This window comes from Strix uralensis, chromosome 2 (assembly GCF_047716275.1).
Source record: "Strix uralensis isolate ZFMK-TIS-50842 chromosome 2, bStrUra1, whole genome shotgun sequence".
NCBI classification, from domain to species: domain Eukaryota; kingdom Metazoa; phylum Chordata; class Aves; order Strigiformes; family Strigidae; genus Strix; species Strix uralensis.
This window is the reverse complement of record NC_133973.1, coordinates 120,521,697-120,544,129: the sequence shown is the minus strand read 5'-3', so window position 1 is coordinate 120,544,129 and position 22,433 is coordinate 120,521,697. Positions and strand designations below refer to the sequence as shown.

General features: G+C 36.9%; 1 protein-coding gene across 1 annotated transcript in view; it reads left to right on the top strand.

The window, feature by feature from the left end:
* Positions 1–22,433, top strand: part of DDX10 (DEAD-box helicase 10) — a 186,680-nt gene that overhangs the window by 101,060 nt on the left and 63,187 nt on the right. Inside the window, exons 14-15 of the mRNA XM_074860118.1 lie at positions 8,828–8,941; positions 11,135–11,296. Coding sequence (XP_074716219.1) covers positions 8,828–8,941; positions 11,135–11,296 — 276 coding nt within the window. The remainder of the gene's footprint in view (positions 1–8,827; positions 8,942–11,134; positions 11,297–22,433) is intronic.

Sequence of the window (22,433 nt, the reverse complement as noted above, 5' to 3'; positions counted from 1 at the left end):
GTAACTTGGTTCAATATCAAAGACATGTTCATGCTCTTAGTTCTAATTTACCATGTTTTGCTGGAAATAATATCTTCACGATGGCCTTCTCACAAAAATGGAAGCTCTGGAATAGAGAGAATGAATAGCAGTCAACAAAATCATAGGGTTTTGCTTGTTAATTTATGTTGTAGGAGGAACACTCATTCATTTACTAAGATATAATTCTCAGCTTAGGATAACTGCAAACAGTTCATCTACTTCTCTTGGTTGTAGAAGTGCTGGAAAATTTGATGGTTACTGTGCATTTCTGTTGAATTTTACCAGAGGAGGATTGTGTTGTAATGATGCATTATCTTACAATGACAGGGAGGGGTGCAATGAAAACATTTTATGTCTTGATCTGGGACTGTAGTTACTAGTGATATTAATCATTATTCTATACTAGTATATTTTCAGTCTGAGAGTCTTTCAGTTATTAGGATATCTTAGCTTGCACATGTTTTTTGGAAATATATTTTTCTACCAACCTTAACCCCAAGAATAAATGAAAGCTATGTTAACATGTTTGGTTTTGAATTACAGTCTTCTGGAATGTCTTTATCTTCATTTAGTCAGGCATGCTCAATTATAACTTAATTTACTTTTTGCCTATAAATATGTAAAGTAGTTCACTATTCTCTGATACACCTTTCTTTTAAATAAACTGCATGAGAAGGTCATGGTCTTGTGTTGCTAAAGGCCTAATGCTTTAGAAAGGGATGTCATTGCTACTTATCCTCACAGGTAATGGAGATTTTCAGGCTAGTGCAAGAGCTGTACTGGGAAGTTCTGTGGTCCAGTGCATTAAATAGAGACATCTTACAGAGTGAGATACTATCGAATTACTGTAACTCACAAATTTCTTAAATAGTGGTTTTGTCCATATTAGATCTTATAATCTTAGTTATTTTGGGGGAGGCCTTATTTCTTATATTCTTACAGATTTGGAAAATGAGGTGCAGTGATTTTGCAGATCAACAGTAAAAGCTGTTGGCATATGCAGATACTAGAGCTGTGTGTACAATTACATAATTTATAGTACTCAAATCAAATGTTTGTTTCGTGGGCTGGGGAAGATTGGCTCTTCACTAAAGCATTCTTTAAAATCTTCCTGTTCTATGGAGGAGTCAGAAATAGATATTTTAAAAAAAGAAAGCAGAGGGAGAGGGAAAGATGGGGAGGAAAAAAGCATGAAAAATTGATTGTGCAATGCTGCTCATTGATGGTTCCTTCTGGTATCATGGGATTTTGTATCGGGATAAAACATTAACAGTCTTTTTTTCAATATAGAAAATGAAAGCAATGAAAATTCTCAGGGATGAAAAGATACAGATGCACTTATTTTTGGGATTGGGTTTCAATTTGTAGATGCTAAATGCCATTGTGACGATACAGGAATGGTATTTCAGAAGACATTTAAGGAGTAGGAATGGTACTCAGGCATTTCTAAATTACCTGTAAAGAAATGAGGAAATAGAGCAGAAGTAAATCTCAACATGAATGGGGGGTAGGGGGATGTGTGGAATAAAAACATCCTTTCTCTCATCTAAATTCATAGTTGGAGTGCAGAGCTACTGGTGGAACCCCAAATGTCCTGCAAAGATAATCTGTGCTGAAAATGCTGGTGTCACTGCCATTGTTTAGATGGGTATGATTTTTAAGTGGTAATTCACAGAATAAGTTCAGTAATTTAATGTGAATTTTGTTATATCAACAGCTTTTTATTTTTATCTGCTTTTTTTACTGACTAACTAGGAAGAGAAACTTCAACCTCTATCTCTGCTTAGCATTTGCCAAAACTCCCAATTTTAAGTCTTGATAGTAGCTGCTGACATGAACAGTCAGGTATCACATGGAATATGTGTTCATTCATAGAAAAAAGTGCAATAATTCAGTAGAAAATTTATTTTAGTTGTTTTCAGCGTTTTAGAAGTATTCTAGAGAAATACTGCTATGTGGTGTCAGTTAGGAATGGGAGTAAGATTTATCATTGAAGAGCCATTTAATAAAGATTTCTGTTCTTAAGCTTGGTTCTTGTCTGTAGTTGAAAATACTGTGCATGAAGCCATTTACCAGTGCTTCTTTCTCCTTTTTTCTGCTGTTGTAGTCTATATACAAGTAAAAATGGTATCCTAAATAAATGCCTTTTTTAAAATACAAGGAATTGTAGCAAATACCCATCTAACCATAGAACCAAGCTCATCATGTAAATATGTTGCAGAATACTCAATCTCTTTTAGCAAGTTGTAAGTTGGCAGGTTTTTTAATCCTCACTCTTGCATTTTGTTTTAAATACTGAGATTCTAATATTAAGTTTAGTTCTCTTCAATTTTCATGGCTTAATTAGTTTTATAGAAAATAATAGTATGTTGTTTGCTAAGACATTCTCTCTAACCAAACTCTTGCACCCAAGCACACAACTCTTAATAAAATTCAGATTCAGGTGTAATTTTATGTCCTAATGGTAATGAAAAACAAAGGCAAGCATCACATAAGTGTGTGGTTGCCATAGCACAGTTCTGTCTTTGCTATGGTTTCTTGTATCTGTTGCTCTTTCTTTGATCTGAAGGGCAATTTAGATGGGAATGATAGTGTGGTGAACTGCTGGTCCTGTGGTCTTGGTCTGTAATGTGGTTAGCAAGATTGAATAGTGGTTATTAGAAGCTTTTCTTATTTCCTCTATTTTTTTTTTCCTCCTATTGCTGTGATTTTTGAAAGGATTCCTATGTGTGCTATTTTGTATGCTGAGTGCTGTTTTTCTTTTAAATACCAACCTGGATTTATCCTTATCTTCCCAACTGTTACTGTAAAATGTTCAGTTCTCTCTGTAGGTTGTTCTACCCTAGAAAATGGTCTCTTTCAAAATCTACATTCTTTCAATAGATTTAGAAAGTAAATAATGCATAGATGTAGCAAGTAATTTAGCTGTCCAGAATTTCCCTGTTCAAACTGTAATGTTGTGTAAGGAATTACCAACCAATAATTTCAACTTTGTGCTTTTTTAGTATCTTGGTTGAAATCTTGCATGATACTACAAAATAACACATACACATACACCTTTTTAACTTAAGTCATGACTTGAAAAATTCAAGATCATATTGATCTTGATACTTCATTTATGTGTTTTAAAGTTCATAGGAAAGCAATCAGAACAACATATGAGGAGTGCTGGTTTTGTCTTTTGAGTACCAACCTGCCTATTTCCTTATCTGCACAACTGTCATGGTAAAAGCTGTGCTCAGTGACCTATATAGATGTTATGCAAGTTGGTTGGATAGTGTCTGTGAATCTAAGCTTCCTAATTTTTAACATTTAATTAAAAAAGAAAACCCAGAATACTTCACTGAAGCAAAATTAGCGTCACTTGTATTACATTAAAAAAACCCAACACATGTTACCAAAAGAGCTTGTCTTCCTAGGAATGGTTGGGGAAGTTGTGTTGTGGAAGTGGAGGGATGGTTTGAAGAACTTTGCGCTGGTGCTTCTCAGTGGCTTCGGCTTGTTCTGGTGTTCATGACAGTGCAAAGCAGCCTGTGGTTTGTGAACAGTCAGCATAAATCAGGAAGGACTGAAATGTTGTCATTGCAGAGAAGTGGGCTGGAAATTAAAACAGAGACCACCTAGCTACTACAGATTATGAAGGAAAGCAGCATCCATACATCTCCTTGTGGTCATGCCGCATCCTAGGATTTCTGCTTCTCTGGTCCCTTACACTCCACAGGAAGACAGATAGCTGGTTGAGCCAAATCGCATTACTAAAAAGAAGCTTTTTGGTGTTCAGAGTTTTGTAGGTGCTTGAAGTAACATGGACTGGACTTCAAAGTCTGGTTAATTTGATTCCCTTGGTGTAAGGTGTGAAGTTTGTATCTCACTGCTGCTTCTACCATTAGATATTTTTCAGGAGGAATGAAAGTTTCTTTCCACTCTAACCGTATCTTCTTTGTAGGTAATCAAAGCCTCGTAGTCTGAGTTTGGGAAGTTTATGGGGTTGAGCTGCTTTAGACTAGTGGTTGGAGGATACTCAGTCTTCTGAAAGTTTCTTAGTGCCTGCCAGATGAAAACCATGTCTGTATGCTCTCCACAACATGAAGAGGAAGACGGCACTTCTCTTTGTCTAAGATTTGGTAGCTTCAATCTGGCAAGCGTGTGTCTTGTTCAGTGAGAAATGACTTCTGAGTCTGAACTCAGTAGCTTGACAGGGATTGACGTGCTTGGTGATAACATAAATGTGATAATACTTGCTCCTATTGTGGGCAGTTACTTGAAGAAACACAAAACAAGTGTGTGAAATTGAGTACCACATCGATTTTTGTTTCTCAGAGGCAGTTCCTGTTGAATTCTGGGTAAGGTAATGTAATAACGTTGGGAGAGAGTGAAAAATATTTCCAGGTACAGCACCATTCTTCTTAGGAATCGTAAGGTGTAAGCAGGGGGGAGAAAAAAAGCCCACGAAGACCCTAGAAAAGCAGTAATGCCAGTTATGGCTAACGTGACTGGAAAATTGATTATAACTTTTTCCTACCGATATTTTACCCTGCCACAATAATATAGTCCAGTCTTTAGACAGTTTCTGTATTGAATATACTATGCTTGCTTTCACAGGCTTGTTGAGTTGAAATTAAAAAGGAAATTATAGTTAGAAAGAAAGAAACTTTTGCATTTGATGATTTGTAACACTCCAAAGGTCAAAGCAAATGTGTTTGTCTTGGTTATGGTAGGAGACTGTAAGTGCTTTGGTCCCGAGTTACTGAGGATTACATACTCAGTCTAAAATATTGGCTTTAAAAATTGTATTAATAAGAAAAATTAGTCCATATTAGAATAGCAAAATTTACTGATGCTTGTGTTTCTGATGCCCTGTCTTTTCGGAAAAAAATTATAATTGAAAAACAGTAAATCCTATGTCTTAAACTTGTCTGTCTCTTCATTTAGAAAACCTTTGTCATAGATTTAGCTAAGAATATCAGATCTTTTAAGCCAGAAAACAAAAGCCTGCTCCTTCTTGAGAAAATTAGAGAACTTGCATATTAGCTGTATTGTTTCTGATTATATATGAAAATGTTTGAATTTTCTGTGCTTCGAAGAGCTAGTTTTTATTCTAACTCATTAAATAATCCACCAAGCCATCTGGTATGTGCATGTGCAAAAGGAGGAAGAAATTTAGGCTTTTGATTAGTAACAACAGAAAATCCCCCAACCCTGCAGCTGAGCCTGTGTATTATAAAATTTTTATAAACGTGCGTGACTTTTTAACTTCTAATGCTTAACTGTTACATACCATTTTAAAGAGGTTGATTATCACTCTGGCCTTGTTTGATCATTTTAAGTGCCACATCTTCATAGAAAAGGTGAGACTTGAGGGCCTATTTTATTGGGCATATGGCAAAATGTATGTGCTGTTGAGCAGCGGGTAGCTTCTTCTCATTGAGGGAAGTGTGCATTCACTGGCTAGTGCTTTAACTTGGGTTACCAACTTGAGTTCAACCACAGAATCCGTTTGATATCTAACAGCAACATGAAGACCTGTGCCCAGATCACACATGCTTGCTTTTTCAGATCAACACTTATTTGATGGTATAGTTCATCTTTAGAAATGGATTTACTGATGTTGATCTTAGTTGAGCAGGTTTTGAAACACAGTGTTTTCCGAGTGAGCCAGTGGGGACCTGCTATGCCCTCTCAGCTCACTTTAAAGTGCCCAGGTCCATGGCTTGCTCTGGCATTAGGGGCAAGGTCTGGTTTTCAACAAAAAAATCCTTCATTCACTCATGTCTGCTGATGTGACCATGCTTCTGCGTGTAAAGCCTGTGACCCCAGATTTCAGCTGTTTACTGAGCAGTTAGAGAGGAGTCATTGCTTCTGTCACAGTTGTATTCTTCGCAGCACTTGAGGTTAACAGGTGGAGGCGATCTTTTGGCAGCCTCCAGCAGCTGGTGTCTGCTGGTGTGGTGAACTCATTGTGAGGAAAAGAGATGAAGCCATGGAGAATGTGGATTAAATACCAACCTGCTGCTCATAAATTGTCAGGTATCTTCTAGTACAGAAGATGAAAATGGGAAATGAGTAAGCAGAATGGCTTGAAAACACAGGGAACTGGGGGTTCACACTGTAGATTAGGAAAGCCTGAGGTCTGCTATCCATTGGTGTTATGCTTCTTTCAATGGATGAATCAGATTCCTGCTTGAGTGGAAATTGATGTTTCAATGTAGCCATTCACATGTGGGGTCAAAGCAAAGACAGAAGTGGCATTAAAAATTTTGGTGAGGGCATTAAGTATTTGGGTAAGTGGGGCAGCATGGGTGGGGGAGGAGGCCATGAGCTGAGACGGATGTAAACAGTTCATCCTATGTCAAGACTGCAACCAGTTGGAGGAACTCCTGGCTCAGATATGTTCAAGATAGAGCAGCAGCCACTGGGACAGGAGAGCTCTGAAAGACTCTACTGGAGACGTATGGAGGGAGAGACTTAGGTGACAGAAGAGAGAGACTTTAGGACTATATAGGGACAATGTGAGAGAGGTCTCCAGGAGAGGAACAAAGCAGCATTTATGGGACCCCATCGTAGCCCCAGGACTATATACACCCCATGGCTGACCTGCCTGACTCTTCTCCTGGACCATGTAGCCTTCCCCATGGGGCAGGGAGGCCATGTCAAGCACCACCACACTAACCCACCCAACCTCCCTCCTGTGCTGCACCACTTCTCCTGCTGAACAGTGAAGTCATGTATAACTGGAACAGTGAAGTCAGGGTACAACTGGAAATATTGCCTATGTATGCATGCAAAGACAGCCCATTGGATATTTGTGCTCTAGCCAGGAAAACCTTTTTAAAACCAAGTATTCTCAGTAACCAGTTGAGATTCACATTTAAATATAATTTAACAAAATATTATGGGGGAAAAAAAAACAAACCCAAAAAGAAAGAAACAAAACCAGAAGCGACTGGTGAAAGAAAATGTTGTGGTAGTGAGAAGTACCATCTTACCACCTTGAAGTACACCTCTTAAATTCTTCCTCTGGACAATTCCTGTTGTTTTAAGTAGTCCATATTTCGAGGAAAGGTAAGGGGTTTATGCTTATGCAGACTCTCAAACAATCTGTGTTTGTAGGATAAGCAACAGGAGTGAGGGAGTAGCACAGCTTTCTGAGCTGTTAAAGATGTGCCTAAGTAGTAGTAGCTGCACAGTGCAACAAAAATCATGACAATACTGAGGACATAAGTGCTGCTACAGTTGTTATTTTCTATAATAGATATGGTCATTACTTGATAACACAATGCAGTAGCTGTCACAAACCATTTTTCTTGTTAGGAAGACTGTAATTTTTCTCTTTTATAGTTGATATTTCAGTGCATTAGTGTGCTGACCATAATGGTAGTGATTTTGTGAGTTAAATTTTTTTTTGCTTCTTTTTATACTGGATCTGGTATAGAACATGAAACTGATTAAAAGGACCAAAATAAAAAAGAAAAGTGAGAAAAAGAATTTCAGGTTTTTCTTTTTCTCTCTTCGTGCTTTGACCAATTTCTATTATTTATCAGAAGTTTAGACAGTTTAGTGGCTGTTTTTCAGGCACTTCTTCCTGAATAGTGGAGCTTTGCAGTCTTTACAGGATGATGCCCGAGTTGTGGATCTTCTCCTATGGAATTTCCACATATTCCTATGGAATATCTTTTGCTATAAAATACTTTCCATAGCGGCAGGTATTTCTTAAAATGTCCTTTATGTATGTTGTGTCCCGCTAGATGCCTGAACACATATGGCCTTTGTTCTTGAAAGGAGAGCTCTTAAAAGAAGAGGTGGAGATTGGGAAGCTCCATGTTCTTTGGTTTCATGACGTTGCCACCAGATAGGTGGGTCTGTGAAACTTATGCAGGCCATCCTTGGATGTGACAATTTATTTTCCACTGCGTTTTACAGAAGTAATTAAAACGGTCCTCCCAGAGTTGCCAGCTACCTCTGAAATGTGAAAATACTCTGGATAAATCATCAATCTCTGTCAAAAATAGAAGTGACCTCTTCTTGCTAACAACAAGATTGCGCGCACAAAAAATAAATGTAACTTCAGTATCAGTGTGTTTTATACAGGGATACTGTTCTGCTGATAATATTTGCTTTTTCTGGTCAGTGTTGCTTTCTCATTGGTAGCCAGGAAAGAACAATCTCAGCCTGCTGGAAACGGTGTTAATGTCTGGATTTCACAATCTCTGCTGACTCATTTATTAGTTTTCCTGGTGTCTTTACCACTTTCTTTCACTACAACTTTTTTACTATGATGCTCATAAATTTTGTGATTCTAAATGTTGTTTAATACTAAGTTTGGTAGACATCTCCTAGCACTGATGTTCTGCAAGGGACTGCAAGGGACAATAGTTACAAAATAGGAAGGTTCTTGCATGGCCACTTGTGCCCTTCATTGACACAGAAATAACTTGGAAGTGGTGTGCTGCGGTGCTTGGGGACAATGTGATGACAAGTGAGATGAAAGTGGTATCTGGTCAGTTAATGGCTTCAGTCAGTTATACTGGATTTCTTGGCTGATGAGTCTTGCTAACAGCATAAGCTGGTGAATCTACTGTTCTTGTCCCAAGAAGGTTAGTGAGATTTGAATGAGTCAGGTGTCCTGCTGCTGACAAGATTTAAGTTATGCTGAATTCTTACCAGAGTAAATGAGTTCCTCATGATACGGCCTGCTTAAAACACTTTTATGAAAAGATGTGTTAGCTGATTTTTACTGGAAATTGTTCATGTGTTTTAGGAATTGACTAGAAAAAAACCCATAAGAAATCTAATTTCTTTTATGCAGAATACATCAAAATCAAAGATGAAGAAAAAAACAACTAAAACCCAAGAAGCCAAAAAAATCTTGAAGAAGAAATTTAAAGTCAACACAAAAATAGTCTTTACTGAAGATGGAGAGGTAAGATCAATTCAAAACAACTGTATTTTGGTGGGAACTGAATTTGTAGTTTCTATAAAGACAAAAATATATATACTTCATATCTGTATACAAAGATACACTTTTTAAAATAGTGTGTTTTTTGTAATTGGTTTAAGTTTTGCAAAACTGTTCAGCTTCCATTTAGAATTGGGTTCCACTAGGGACAAAGAGGAATGCTGAGCACTGACCTCACTTCACCTTTGTATGTGTAAGATACTTGTATTAGAGCTGTTTGTAGATTACAGAACCGTACCTCTTTTCTGCCTATTATCTTCGATTTCAGGTGGAATCAAGAGCCTACTTTTTCCCTACAGAAATGTAAAACAGTTTTCCTGTAGGTATTTGCCAGAGCTCCCACAAGTCTTCAATTAATGTACTGGAATTAAAAGAAGTCCCTGGTTTTCTTTATAGCGTTCACTATTTCTAGATTAAAAGTTTTGTTAGGAAAGCTAAGAAAGTACCAAATCTTCGCCTACTGGTGCTGATGTAGCAGTACATTGAAATTTGCCAGTAATTTATATGTATTGATTTTATACCAAAAGGAACTATAGGGGATCCTAGTCACTCTAGGGTTTCATTGTGACGATAACCTCACTAGCAAGTCTCTACTATGCTCCATAAACTTTTCTAACATTTGATTTCACAGCTTCAGATGCTGTGTACATTGTTTTTCCATTTCCAGCCCTGAGAAAAAAATAGCTTTTTTTTAAAACTCTAGATTAATTTCAGTAAGACATAAACTGAAAGAGAGGTCACCTTTACAAGTATATAATTTGCTTTTGTGACCAAATAAAGCATTTTATATTGCAGGTGAGGGGAGTATAGCCACATAATTACCAACAGCCAAAATATAAAAGGTTTTAAAGGTTGTCCCATTGACTGGAAATTATATCTTCAGATATTTTTAGATATTTAAAAGCTGTTGTCTCATCTTAAGATATATATGCAGATGTTTTATGTATCTATGAAATAAAGCAAAAAGGAGTGAGGGTGGGAAAAAAATTAGCAGAAAGATTATAGTTAGAAAAGTAGCATGATAGAGGAGAGATGACTTATTTAAGGAAACATAAAGTTTGCATCTATGGACATTGTTCCTGCTTTTTTTTTTTGAGCTGTGTAAAACTGTACTTTTGAAGTTTTACTGTCCTACTCCACATGCTTCTCTTTGATAAAATAAAACTTCCTTAAGAAATGTATCTTTCTGGAAAATACGAGTACACAAGCTCCATTTTACAGAAAGGAAGTAGAAACGGTAGGTTGGGTTTACCAGTGTCCAGGTGACTAACAACCTGTGTGCATTAGGGAGTCCTAAACATGTTTGGTTTTGCATTTGTGTCTGAAAGACATTCTGTATTTTCTGCCATATAGTTTCTTTTTAAGAGTTACTACTCTACCAATCCATAAGCAAGAGTGATTTTTCAAAGACTACTCCCAGATAATGTCTGCTCGTACCAAAAGGTATAAGCTATTAGGTCATAAGAAATGTGGGGATATTTTTTGATGAATATGTAGTCTTTTGTCTTTGCTTTAGAGTTTCAGAAGTTTAAGGGAAGCTGGATCTCTTCATGAAATCCACAAGCCAAACTTGAATCATCAAACATTTCCAATCCAGTTTTCGTACAATAACCAATAAAACCCTCCACATCTGTTCTCCTTGCTTCCCCCAGAACATGGACCTACAGTCATGATTTTTCATGTACTGTGTGATGAAGGCTTATCTCATTTTTCTCACAGTTAGTATGTTGGAATATTGATTGTTTACATGAAAACATACTGCTTAGAATTGCTAGTATTTTGTTCTGTTGCATATATTTTGGAGAGTCATTTCTTGAAACCAAATACGATTTTTCTCCCAAAATGACTAGCAGGATTATAAATTATTTGTTTCATTAGTCAAAGAGAGAAAAATAGGGGAGGAAGTTCAACTGAATCCATTAAACAGTAATATAGTGTAATGGAGACATTATTTTCAAATGCTCATTTTGGGTTGAATGTGACGTTAAATAAGGTATCCAAGTTTGTACTGTGCAAAAGTTGTGTTTGTTTCCTTTGCAAATGGCCTTTTTATTTAGTCTAGAAAAAGAATGTATTGGAATATTTAGGGCATCAAAACTTTCATGTGGAAAAAAATTATTGTAACCATTAATTTTCTTGTTGACATGTATAATTTAGCTAGTGCAGCAGTGGCCACCTGTGCAAAAATCCAATTTGGCGAAAGCAGATGAGGAAGATGATGCCAGTGGTATCAACTTAGATAAAGCTAAAGAAATACTGCAGGAAGAAGACAAATTTGACAAAGAAGAATACAGGAAGAAAGTAAAGGAAAAACATCGGGTAAGTTGATTTCTACCTCAGTTACTGAAGTGCAGGTATATATACTCTGATATGGATTGCTCAGTGAGGAAAAATACTTAAATATTGTGTGAAATTAGGGCAGTACAAGTTGATTTAAATTCATGGGTTTTTTCAGGACTACATTGCACACAGGAAGACTGTTCTGACATAAGTAGCTGGATAACAAAGCTTTATGCAATACCAGATGTTGGTAACAGTGGAGCTTTATTTACAACTTTAAAATCTGGTAAGAGTTTAGTGGGAGCATAACTTTTTTTTTTAAGCAACATTCAGTGGAAGGGTTTGTTTCACAAAGAGAAAGTGATGTTTTGCATACATGCTCTAACAAATGCTGAAGATGTTTAGAGGAAAAGGGAAGTGAAGGAGTGGCTCTGAAATGTCTTCAGACTACCACTTGCTCAGTATTAAGTATTACATTTCAGGTAGGCAAAAGTGCTAACTTTTTGTGTCAGTGTTATTAGGACTATCAGAATTTATTTCATGAATTATTCAAATAATGTCATAGAATTTTTGGCTGTAATTTGAAAACTTCAGTATCTGCAGTCTGGCTTCTCTCTGGCATTTACAAACCTTTACATTTCGTACCATAAGTTTGCAAACTGCTTCTGTATTATTTGTCATGGACCAAAGCAGAGTTTTCTGACTTTGTCATGTACCTCTTCTTTAGTGAAGTGCTGCATTTGAAAGTAGCTGCAAAGACATAATGTTTTCTCTGCTATAGGTGAAATCATAGTCAATTTCACAGAAAGCAGTGCTTTCAGATTTCAAGGATGCAGCTTAATAAACAAGGAAGGAGAGAGACTGATTTATTACTCTCTAATCAATCTGCTATTCACTAGTAAATTCATATACTTTGATGCTGTTGTATGTTTGACATCAGACTTCAATGATTAAATACTTCATCAGTTGGTCTGTTAACACAGCTTCATAGTTATAATGCTGAGGAGAACAAATTACATTGATCAGATATTTACCTGCATTAAAAAAAATATTTCAACTGTGGAGATAACATGAAAAGAGAATGCCTCTTTTCAAAAGTGAGGTGGGCAAAATGAACAGGACTGGCCACATCATCAATATCATGGGGCTTTTTTTGTAATTATGGAGAGTGTCAAGTTTCTTGTAACCTACCTTACTGCATGAATGTGCTTCACATTACATCTAATTATTATCCTTTATGAAATGAATGATAGTATGTCAAAAAGAAGGAAATATATTTAAAAAAAAAGACTTCTGTTGGAGGTACTGAGGTACTATGAAAGTGTGCCTAGTTTTTAGGGCTTCCTTACTGTATTTGGTCATTGTAGGCATGTTCAGATTTTTTATTTGTGGCTTAACAATTTGAGGTGAAAAATACTTCATATGGTAAATTCTCTGTACATGATGAAATATCAGTTTTCTGATTGTCATTTAATTTTTGAAATGGTCTTACAAACAGTTTAGTATCCTAATATCCAAATTAAAAGTAGATGAAACTTGAAAGGAAAGAAGGGGCAGGAAGGTGATAGGTGGGAGTTCAGGATTTACTTGGGTAAAATCTCATTTGCCTCCCTGTTGTCTTACTAAGCTTATGTTTAAAGATCATCCTCCACCCTCACTTCAGAAGGCATTCAAGTTTGAGATATCGATTAATTTTGCGTATTAAATAATATAGGCTATATAGGGTAAGGATGCCACACAGATTGACGTTACTCTATCTTATTACTAAGTCATCCTTTATGTCTGGGATTCTTGGCAGTCAGCTGTTGCTGCTCAGGAAATAGCTGTAATAGTAACAGTTGGGAAAATGTGTCAAAACCTGCTCTTTTGTCGCATCCAAGCAGAGACAAACACTACCTCCTTTTTGTTGGGTCACGTTAAGCTGGTCTAATGATCAGAAAATCCACTCTTCCAATGACCCATGAAGAAGCTACATTGTTATTGAGTGGGGCAGATATTATTCAATTTTTTTCTTAACAGAAAGTGTCTAATTAGCTAAATTTGCATTATGGGAGAAGTTCTATGGCATAATTTAGAAATCATAGATAAGTGTCATGGATAAACATTATTTTAGCCGTTTCAGCCATTTCAGCCACTGGTTTCTTACTAGTAGTTTTTGAGTATTTATTGCATTGTCAGTGGAGCAAGTCATCAGGCCTTCATTAATGAAAGAATTTTAGAGAAAAAATTGAACTGCCTAACAGTAAAAAGGAATCATGTGGCCACTTTCACAGTGACTTCCCAACAGTATTTAAAAATTCTCCTGCCTCATAAAGTTTCCCTTCCTGAAAGGTTATCACTCAGCAGCAGATACTTAGTTGAGTTTGAATCTTCGTCTTGCATCTCAGTGATGTGATTGATGGTTTCTATTTTTTCTTTAAATCAATTTTTGAAACATGCTAAATCTGTTAAAGTTACTATATAGGTAGATTAGAAGACCACTAGAGACAAATGCATTTTTGTTCTGTATAAACTGAATGTAGCAGTCTGCTCTATGGTTAGGTACATCAGTAATCAAGAAGTCCTCTGAAACTGAATATATACTAATACCTGCAGTCTCTACATTGGTTTTAAAATGGTGACTTAGCCTTCCATAAATTATTTTGTTATTCTATGAAAGCATATGTTGTTTCATCCAGTGGTTTTTATCTTGCACGTGGCTCAGACTGTGATTTAGATTCTGAGTGGATGTAGGAAAAGCAGTGTTTTCATAAAGCTTGTCATTTTATAGGTCGTCTTCCATTGAGAATCCCTCTCTTGTGCTTTCCTCAGTATAATCTTGAAGATTAAAGATCTTTGGGGGGAAAAATGAACAACTTAAAATCAAAACTTGCAAAAAATAGGGGTTTTTTTTAGGTGAATATGGCCAGGAAGCTTAATATTGCGAAACCATTTCTGATGAAGAGCAAAACTATTCAGAAAGTATCCACAGGCCATTGCTTTTAAATCCATTTGTGAATGTCATTTAAATGAGCACAGTTTTCAGTATGATCAGAAAAATGTTTTGGTGCATTCATGAGATGCTGGGATTAGATGAGATGTGTGTTGCAGTGCCTTAAGGCTTGTGGAAACTTGCAAAGCATTTACACTATAATTAGGTTTCCTTCATGAGTCTCACATTTCGTTATCCATTCCTTCCTCTGCAAATGCGGAAAACTTGAAAATCAGATGGATAAAAATAAATAAAATCTGAAGTATAATTGTGATGTAATTAATGCTTATTGAAGTTTTGGAAGCAAAGTAAATTTTAGCAGTTGAGCACAAGAGGAAGGGCAGTAACACTGATCAAGATGATGTGAAAAGAACTCTGCATTAATGGATATTTAATGACAGTCCAGTGAGAGCTATAGATTTGAGCTCTTTTGAAATGTGTAAAATGTTACAAACAACAATAAAGGGAGAAGTGAATAAAGTATTCAGAACATGTTTTTGCACTCCATTTTTTAAGTTTTTAACTGAAAATACACTGTTGTTAGGAGGAAAATAGTGGCAGAGAGGGATTAATCTTGCTTCTTAATAACTTCTCTTTCTGTATACTAACTCAAGCTTAGAAAAATGCCCATTGGTGCTGAAGGAAAAATGAATAGGAGCCTTATTTCTTACCTTGCTCTCCAGCAAATAAGATACCATGTGAATGTGGCATGATCAACGTGAGAAGATGGCTAGAAGTATTTTTTTTAATTTTATTTTATTTGGACGGTATTAGTAGTAAACAAGTTGAGGCTCTCTTCAGGGGCCTGATACTGCAAATTGCAGTAGTTCCATGCCTCCCTGGAAGATGGTGTTAATGAGAAGGATACACTGTGATATTCCACCCTTTGTATATTTGCTCTCCCAAATAGTATTACTTCATTAACTATTTCCAAGTCTAAGAGAGGAAATTCTTCATACTGGACTCTATGGAAAGACTTTTATAAAATAAGTAACTTGCAGTTTCAGTATACTTACCCTAGAGAATTTATTCAATAACTTTCTGATTAACATTCATGCTTGAAAATGGAAGATTGCAGACTGGTAAGGGAAGCCAAATCCCTTGGATTTCAACTCAGGAGGTTTCCTCTGCAGGTCTGTTAGATGGAGGCTGCTGCAGGTTACACACCCAGCCCTAGCACACACAATACATGCATGGGTAGCCACAAATCAAGAGGCGCAGAAAAGATAAATGCAGGCAGCACTCGCATAAACATGAACAGCACAGGCAGCACAAGCTTATTCCTTCTTGTTGGCTGATCAGGTGTTGACATTTGCCAGCAGAACTATGAACACCCTCACTCCCTTGATGCACAAGCACACTCACATTCCCCAGTCCCTTAAACAATAGCGTGGGCCCTGTATAAGTCCAATATCCATACCCACACCATAGGGCCCTTACACAGTCACTAGCCTTGACTGTGGGTTTTTCCAGATGCTGGTCTTTCCTCTGAGTCTCACAGTGCCTTTCAAATATTCCATAATGAGATTGCTCTTTCCCATGAGACTGATAAACATAGATAACCTTGTTTCTCTTGTTCTTACCAGTTATGCAATTCTGTGTGAACCTTCTCAAGGTTGTGCTTGTGTGGTTCCTTTAGTGTTCATCTATCGGTGACTTCAGGAGTTCAGGTCTCTTGTTAGTCTGCCGTACTGCTCATTAGGGTTAGTGTATTTGGTGTTCAGTTTATTACTTTTTCTCTTTTTTTTGTCTTTGTCTCACTTTTAACAGAATACAAACCACGTTATTACATTCAAGGTATACCTAGAGAGGCAATCCGGGTAGATTTAAACATGGAGTTCAAAAGGAGTATTTTCTAATAATTTTTTGCATCAGTATACAACGGGGAGAGTAGGAGAGAGACAGTAACTTTATTAATTTTATAGTAATTCATGTACAGTTTTTTAGAATCTGGAAAGGATGCTTCCTGTAAGGAAGAAAAATGGAGTTATAATACTAGGGATGATATAACAGCCTCAGTACTGAGTTTAGAGCTGATGCTGAAGATTTCTGAGAGCATGGAGGAAAAGCAAATGTACTATACAGCTATGTAGGATAGCTAGCATGCTTGGAGAGAATACTTGGAGAATTATGGTCACCTCATGATGACTTAAAATCTGTACGAACTGAACTGATTCAATGAAAGATGCACCTGATGTAGGAACTTGAAAAAGAGATGTAGGTTCACTTACAAAGGAAGAATTCATTTCCTTTACAACCTACAGTTGGACAAATGTTAGAATCAAACTGTGAGTTTATTTTTAAAAGCAGTAATGCTGATAATTTAGCTATCAGTAGAGAAGAATATTATGACCAAATCAGTTAAGATGTCAGCTGATATTTATAGTGGATTATTTTTCCTTTATGTATGCCACAGTGCATTCCTTGGGGTTTACTTCCTGGCTGAGCCCAGATGGAGGGGAATGCCCTGCACCTTGGCCTGCCCTTTGGCAGCCCCGCTCCAGCTGGAGCTCTGGGCTGTGTCTCACTCCAAATCCTGCTTTTGCAGGTGACTTGTGTTGATGACAGAGTAGTTATGATTTAAACATGTTTAGTTTATAGTTTTAGAAAATAATGTTAAAAGTACTTTTAGCAAAATGTAATAGATCATTGAATACTGTGTAACAGTTCAAGAAACAGAAAAGACCCCCCCCAGGGATTGTCTTTATTTTATCAATTTTTTATTCATGATTGAAAAAAGAAATTATATCAATAAAACCAAAATAAATGCTATACAGCTGTCCTGGTTTTGGCTGGAATAGAGCTAATTTTCTTCCTCGTAGCTGGTATAGTGCTGTGTTTTGGATTTAGGACAAGAATAATGTTGATAACACTCTGATGTTTTAGTTGTTGCTGAGTGATGCTTACACAAAGTCAAGGAATTTCCAGCTTCTCATGCTGCCCTGCCAGCGAGGAGGCTGGGGGTGCACAAGAAGCTAGGAGGGGACACGGCCAGAACAGCTGACCCAAGCTGGCCGAGGGACTATTCCATACTGTATGCCATCATGCTGAAAAATAAAACTGGGGGGAGTTGGCCCGCTGCTCGGGGGCTGGCTGGACATTGGTTAGTGGGTGGTGAGCAATTGCATTGTGCATCGCTTGTTTTGTATATTCTTTTATTGTTATTATTATTTTCCCTTCCTTTTCTGTCCTATTAAACTGTCTTCATCTTAACCCACAAGTTTTACCTTTTTTCTGATTCTTTCCCCCATCCTAGTGTGGGGGAGAGAGCGGACAACTGTGCGGTGTTTAGCTGCCTGCTGGGTTAAACCACAACAATCCAAACCATTCAGTGTGCTGGAATATAAATGCACCCATGAAAAATAGTATTTGTAGTTTGAAATCAATCGATACATTAATTCTGAAGAGAGATTGCGTGGTGTTTCAAAGGAAATAATCAGAAGGGAAAAAAATCTCGGTGCAGTGTTATGCTCTTTATTAAGTAAAGCATTTGAATAGTCCTTCTCTTTGAGGTGAAATTTGTCAGATTTCAGTGTAATTGTACAGTTGGTTTAATGTGGTGTTGAGTGAGGATGATAAAATTCTCTCACATGTAAAGAGTGTGCCAGCGTAGGAACAAAATATAAAGGGAAGAAGGTTGCTGCTGAGAGGAGCGTTTAGCTGAAAGGCAAAGAAGAAAAGTGTTAGCAATGGAGAGATGTGTAAAATAAATCAAGAGTATTACTTTGTTAGAAAGCCTGTCTGAGCCCTTTCATGGCTATTGTGTGCAGGCAATGCTGCTGTTCTGTTCCAGATGCACAGCTATTAAGATAAGGGGAATGGACACTGACAAGTGGGTTGACAGGCATCCCTTTTCAGTCTTAGCAGCAGCATCCATCTGGCCTGGCTGTGCTGCTGGCCGAGGCAAGGGCTTGCTTGTTGTTGGCTTGTCTTTCACTTCAACAGCTGGATGAGCTACACTTAAAACTTCAAGTGCCCATGAATGTTTTCTAAGAGTTCTCCAGCAAAATCAGAGTTCCTGGCCTCATCTTGTTGGTGTGAAAAATAAGAAAAAGAAATAACTGCAAGTAGGTTGTTTGTGTACACCCTAATCAAATGAATGCCAGGAAAATACAGCTGTGGGTGGAGGCTGAAGTAGTGTGAGTTTAACTTCAGCTAAGGTGGAGTTGCAGTCTTAGTGCTGTAAGGGAGCTTCCCTGCCAGGCTGCTTGTGCTGCCGAAAGATGTAATGGCACAACTGCCCAAAATGCTGACCTCTACCTGTCATGGCTCTTTGAGGTAACCTAGCAGCTTCTGACAGGAGCTGCACCCTTTGCTTGCTGAGGACTCAGGCACTGCTGAATACTGAATGCTGAATTTTTCTATCCTTAAAACATGTTCAGTGTGTTCAGATGTTAAATGACAAAGGAATAATTTTTCAGTTTTGTCCACTGGTCCTGTGTTGGTTTTATTCTAAAAGTGTCCTTTTAAGGGTCAGTTTCTGCTAGTTGGTGTTTTCTTTAAATGAGAATGCCTTTTTTCCAACTGCCTCTAAGTGCTTGTTCAGTGTTTAAGGTTATCACTGTGCTGTCTTTCACATGCCTTTGACGCTACACTTTTCCTATGTTGTCTTAAATAGGTCATACTAGACCTATGTGTTTCAGTTTCCCTACCTATAAAGTAAACATCAGCTCTAACATCATCTCTGCAGATGAGGTTTACATTGTTATGTTTATATAGTTTGTTGCTTGAAAAGAATATTGAATAGATTTCTAAAACCAAATGTTGAGATAAAAAAAACCAAAACCAAACACAAAATAATCAAAAAGCTTTTGCTTTTTTCCTGAAGACATAAAGATCTGTTTATTTAATAGTAACCAATTTCATACTTAATTTCCAGATTTTTTAAAAAAAATAATAATCAAAGAATTATTAATAACTTGATTCAGTTTTATCTTTCAGTTGGGAATGTTGGTTTGTTTTGGTGGTTGGAGCATTGCTTGCATATACATGATTTGCTAATCTCTATAAGAAGACAAATGTTAAACTACATAGCAATACAAAATGTAGCAATGGCCAAAAAGAGACTGCTGAAACAGAATTTTCTTACTAAACGTGTATTCAGCCCTCCCCCATTCTGTTTATTTTTAAATAATTAATAAATAGTTCTCAGTAATTCTAGTTTTAATTCCATTCACCTGTGCAGAGCAAAACCACATAGAAGAGGGCACAGTTTGATTCTGTGTTGGCTCGTGTGTGCTGATTGTGTAGCTAGAAGAAAGAACTTCCAGCTTTCAAAATTGCTGGATTTAATTTTTTTATAACTAAAAACTTGGCTTTTAAACTCTCTGTATATGCATCTTTCACATATTTCTAACCTTACCAACTAGAGAGAGCTGCCATGCTGCTATTCTTTTTTTTTTTTTTTTTTGCCTCAACTTGAGAATATGGAATGTGTTAGAATATGTCTTTTAAAAAGTATGTTGGGAGTCTTGAGAAAAAGTAAAATGGTTATGAGTTTTTGTTTTAAAACCCAACAGTGAAGGAGATGAAATATGAGTGTGAAAAGAAGCCAGTGGCAGACTTCTTAACTTCAGACTAGCGAGTAGGTTTTCCGTGTACTAGAAGCTACTTTATCTGTGGCTTTGGCTCCTTGTTAGGCAGAGCTGGTTCTGTTGTCAGTTCTAGAGGATGAAAGGTAGAAGGTTTCAATAGCCATAACTCTCCTTTGTTTAGTTGAAAGCCAAATGGTGTAGCCATCTTACATGACGATGACTAAAAACTTTCATCCCTGTGGCTACCGAGGCTATTAACCATCCTTGTTAACTACATGTGTAATTGTGGAGAAGAAAAAGATAATTTGCGGGAAATTTTTAAAAAGCTGATCAAAAAGGCCTCTGAGCTGTGTCCTACCATTAATGAAGAACTAAATGAAAGGAATATAATGCTAACCAGTCTGGTTTTGTGGAAAGTAGATGTGTTTTTTGTGGAAAGTAGATGTGCTCTTCTATGGCATTATGTCAGTTTCCCACTTCCATAGCTGTCTTTTCTGTGCTCTGTTGTAAATCCTTTGAGCAGGAACTTTGCTGCTATATTGGCTTAAGCCTGTGGCTATAGTTAAGACACTGTCTTTTTATACACTGTAGAATTTTTCTATGTAAAATTTTATGGACTATCCAGTTTAAAAGCCGCTTTATTTGTCTTTGTAATATCTGGTGTGTTACTTTCTAGTTCTCTCACTTTTTCAGTGGTAAAGTTTGAAAAGGATCACAGTTTTAACAGAAGAATGAGAGAACCCCAATGGTGACCCCAAAGAGCAAATAATGCACAATTAAACCGTTTAAAAACAGAGTGGGTGAAAGTGGAAAACTTAGGTAAAATCATTAGAAAAGCACAAGTAAAAATTATCAGAAATTAATACAAATTTGACTTGGAAGAGGAGGAGTCATAACATGGATGACCATGAGGTCATGATACTTAGCTCTAGCTTGTTGGAGGGCAGACTGCTTGTGTCTGTACCAGACAGTACTTGGTCCTGGTGGCTCTTTTGCCCCACATAATTATTACTTTTTATAGATTTTTTTTGCTTTATTGCCTTTTCTTACTTTAACAAACCTGAAATAATAAGCTGTGTTGTATCTGTGTGCAGCGGTGGGATTTTTGTTTTGTTTCATAGTATGTGTTGAATGCTCTGGCCCTGCATGCACTGAGGTTTTTTTATCAGACAGCTTTGCACACAGCATTGGAGAACTGTGCAAAGCAGAGAGACACAAACCTCATGCAGTTCTGTCCCTGTCTTTTGTGGGGTGGGATGAACTTGGATCTGTTTAGTTTTGATTTGGAGAGAAGAGGTTGACTTTCTCAGAGAGTTTGAAAGTAAACTATCACTTCTGTAGTTTGGACAATTGGAAGAATAGAAAACGGCACGTATCAGACAAATGGCTCAAAAGAAACTGAATTTAGACACCAATTTTGAAAATCTTGGCAGCTGTGTTCTCCTTTTCCCAGGTCTGCACTCAAACACACTGGTTTTCCAAAGAACTTTGTGCGGTACCTACCAATATGCTTTGGTAGCATCATTGTGATGATACGGCACCAGGACTGCTGGAGCTGTAGCTTTCTTGTTGCTCCCACAAGTGAGCTGAAATGCAACTGGTCTTCACCCTTTTCTATGCTGAGGTGTTGCCCCTGGGCTTATGTTAAAGTAATGTGCCCTTTTTTGTGGACTTGGTGCTAAATGTGCTGATGCTAGGAATGGCCTATATTGCTCAAAGAAACTGGGAGAGTTGTATTCCAGAAATATTTTTATGCTAGTATAAAAAAGTTTCAACACCAATGTCATCAGCATCACTAAGACAAAATAAAAAGAGGGAGTGGTGTGCTTTTCTAAGGGACATGTGCCCTCACCTGAATTTCTGTCCTTACCTCATGAAATAGGTAATTGAAAGAATGTTCAATTGTAAGTACCTGATAGAGTCTAATTTAGAGATAATCCTTCAGTTGGTTTAAAAATTAAACAATCCCAATAAGAATAATAAAAACAACAAAAAAACCAACAATAAATATCAATTGAATTAAATATCTTGGCCACTTTTGTACACTCAGAAATCCGGCAGGCAGCTTTGGATGAATTTTATCATTGCGTTTTTCTCATCTTCCCATAGCAGAATCTGTTTGGTGGAGGGAACTTAATGTTATGGTTTCTGAATCGATCCAATTACTAAGCAAATGCTATTATAGAGTGTTTGTTATGTATGCATGTATGTTTTAATGGAGGTACAAAAGCTAGGGAGAAACATTTTAGCTTTCACTCCCCAGTTGCTTTACCAATTCTGAAGTTAGGAAAATTATCATTTTAGTTTGTTAAATGGATTGGATTTCATATTAAGCCACTGAGAAATAAGAAAAGTTGGATCTTTGGGTGCCATTTTAAAATCTACCTTGTTTTAGAGACAAATACTAACGTCAAAATACTTAGCTGCATCATTCCTTTAAGACTAACAAGTCTTGGTGAAGATAAAATGTGAGTTTGAATCATTCTTGTAGTTTTATTTCCTTTAAGAGCAAGAAGAATGAATAATATCTCAATCTGATCTTTTTATTTATCGTTTTTCATCAGTAACATGTAGAGTGAATACCACCAGTGTAGCATGTGTGCATTAAAAATATCTATGTGGCTCAACTTTAAAATTAAAATATTAAAAGCAAAAAAACCCCAGGAGTTTG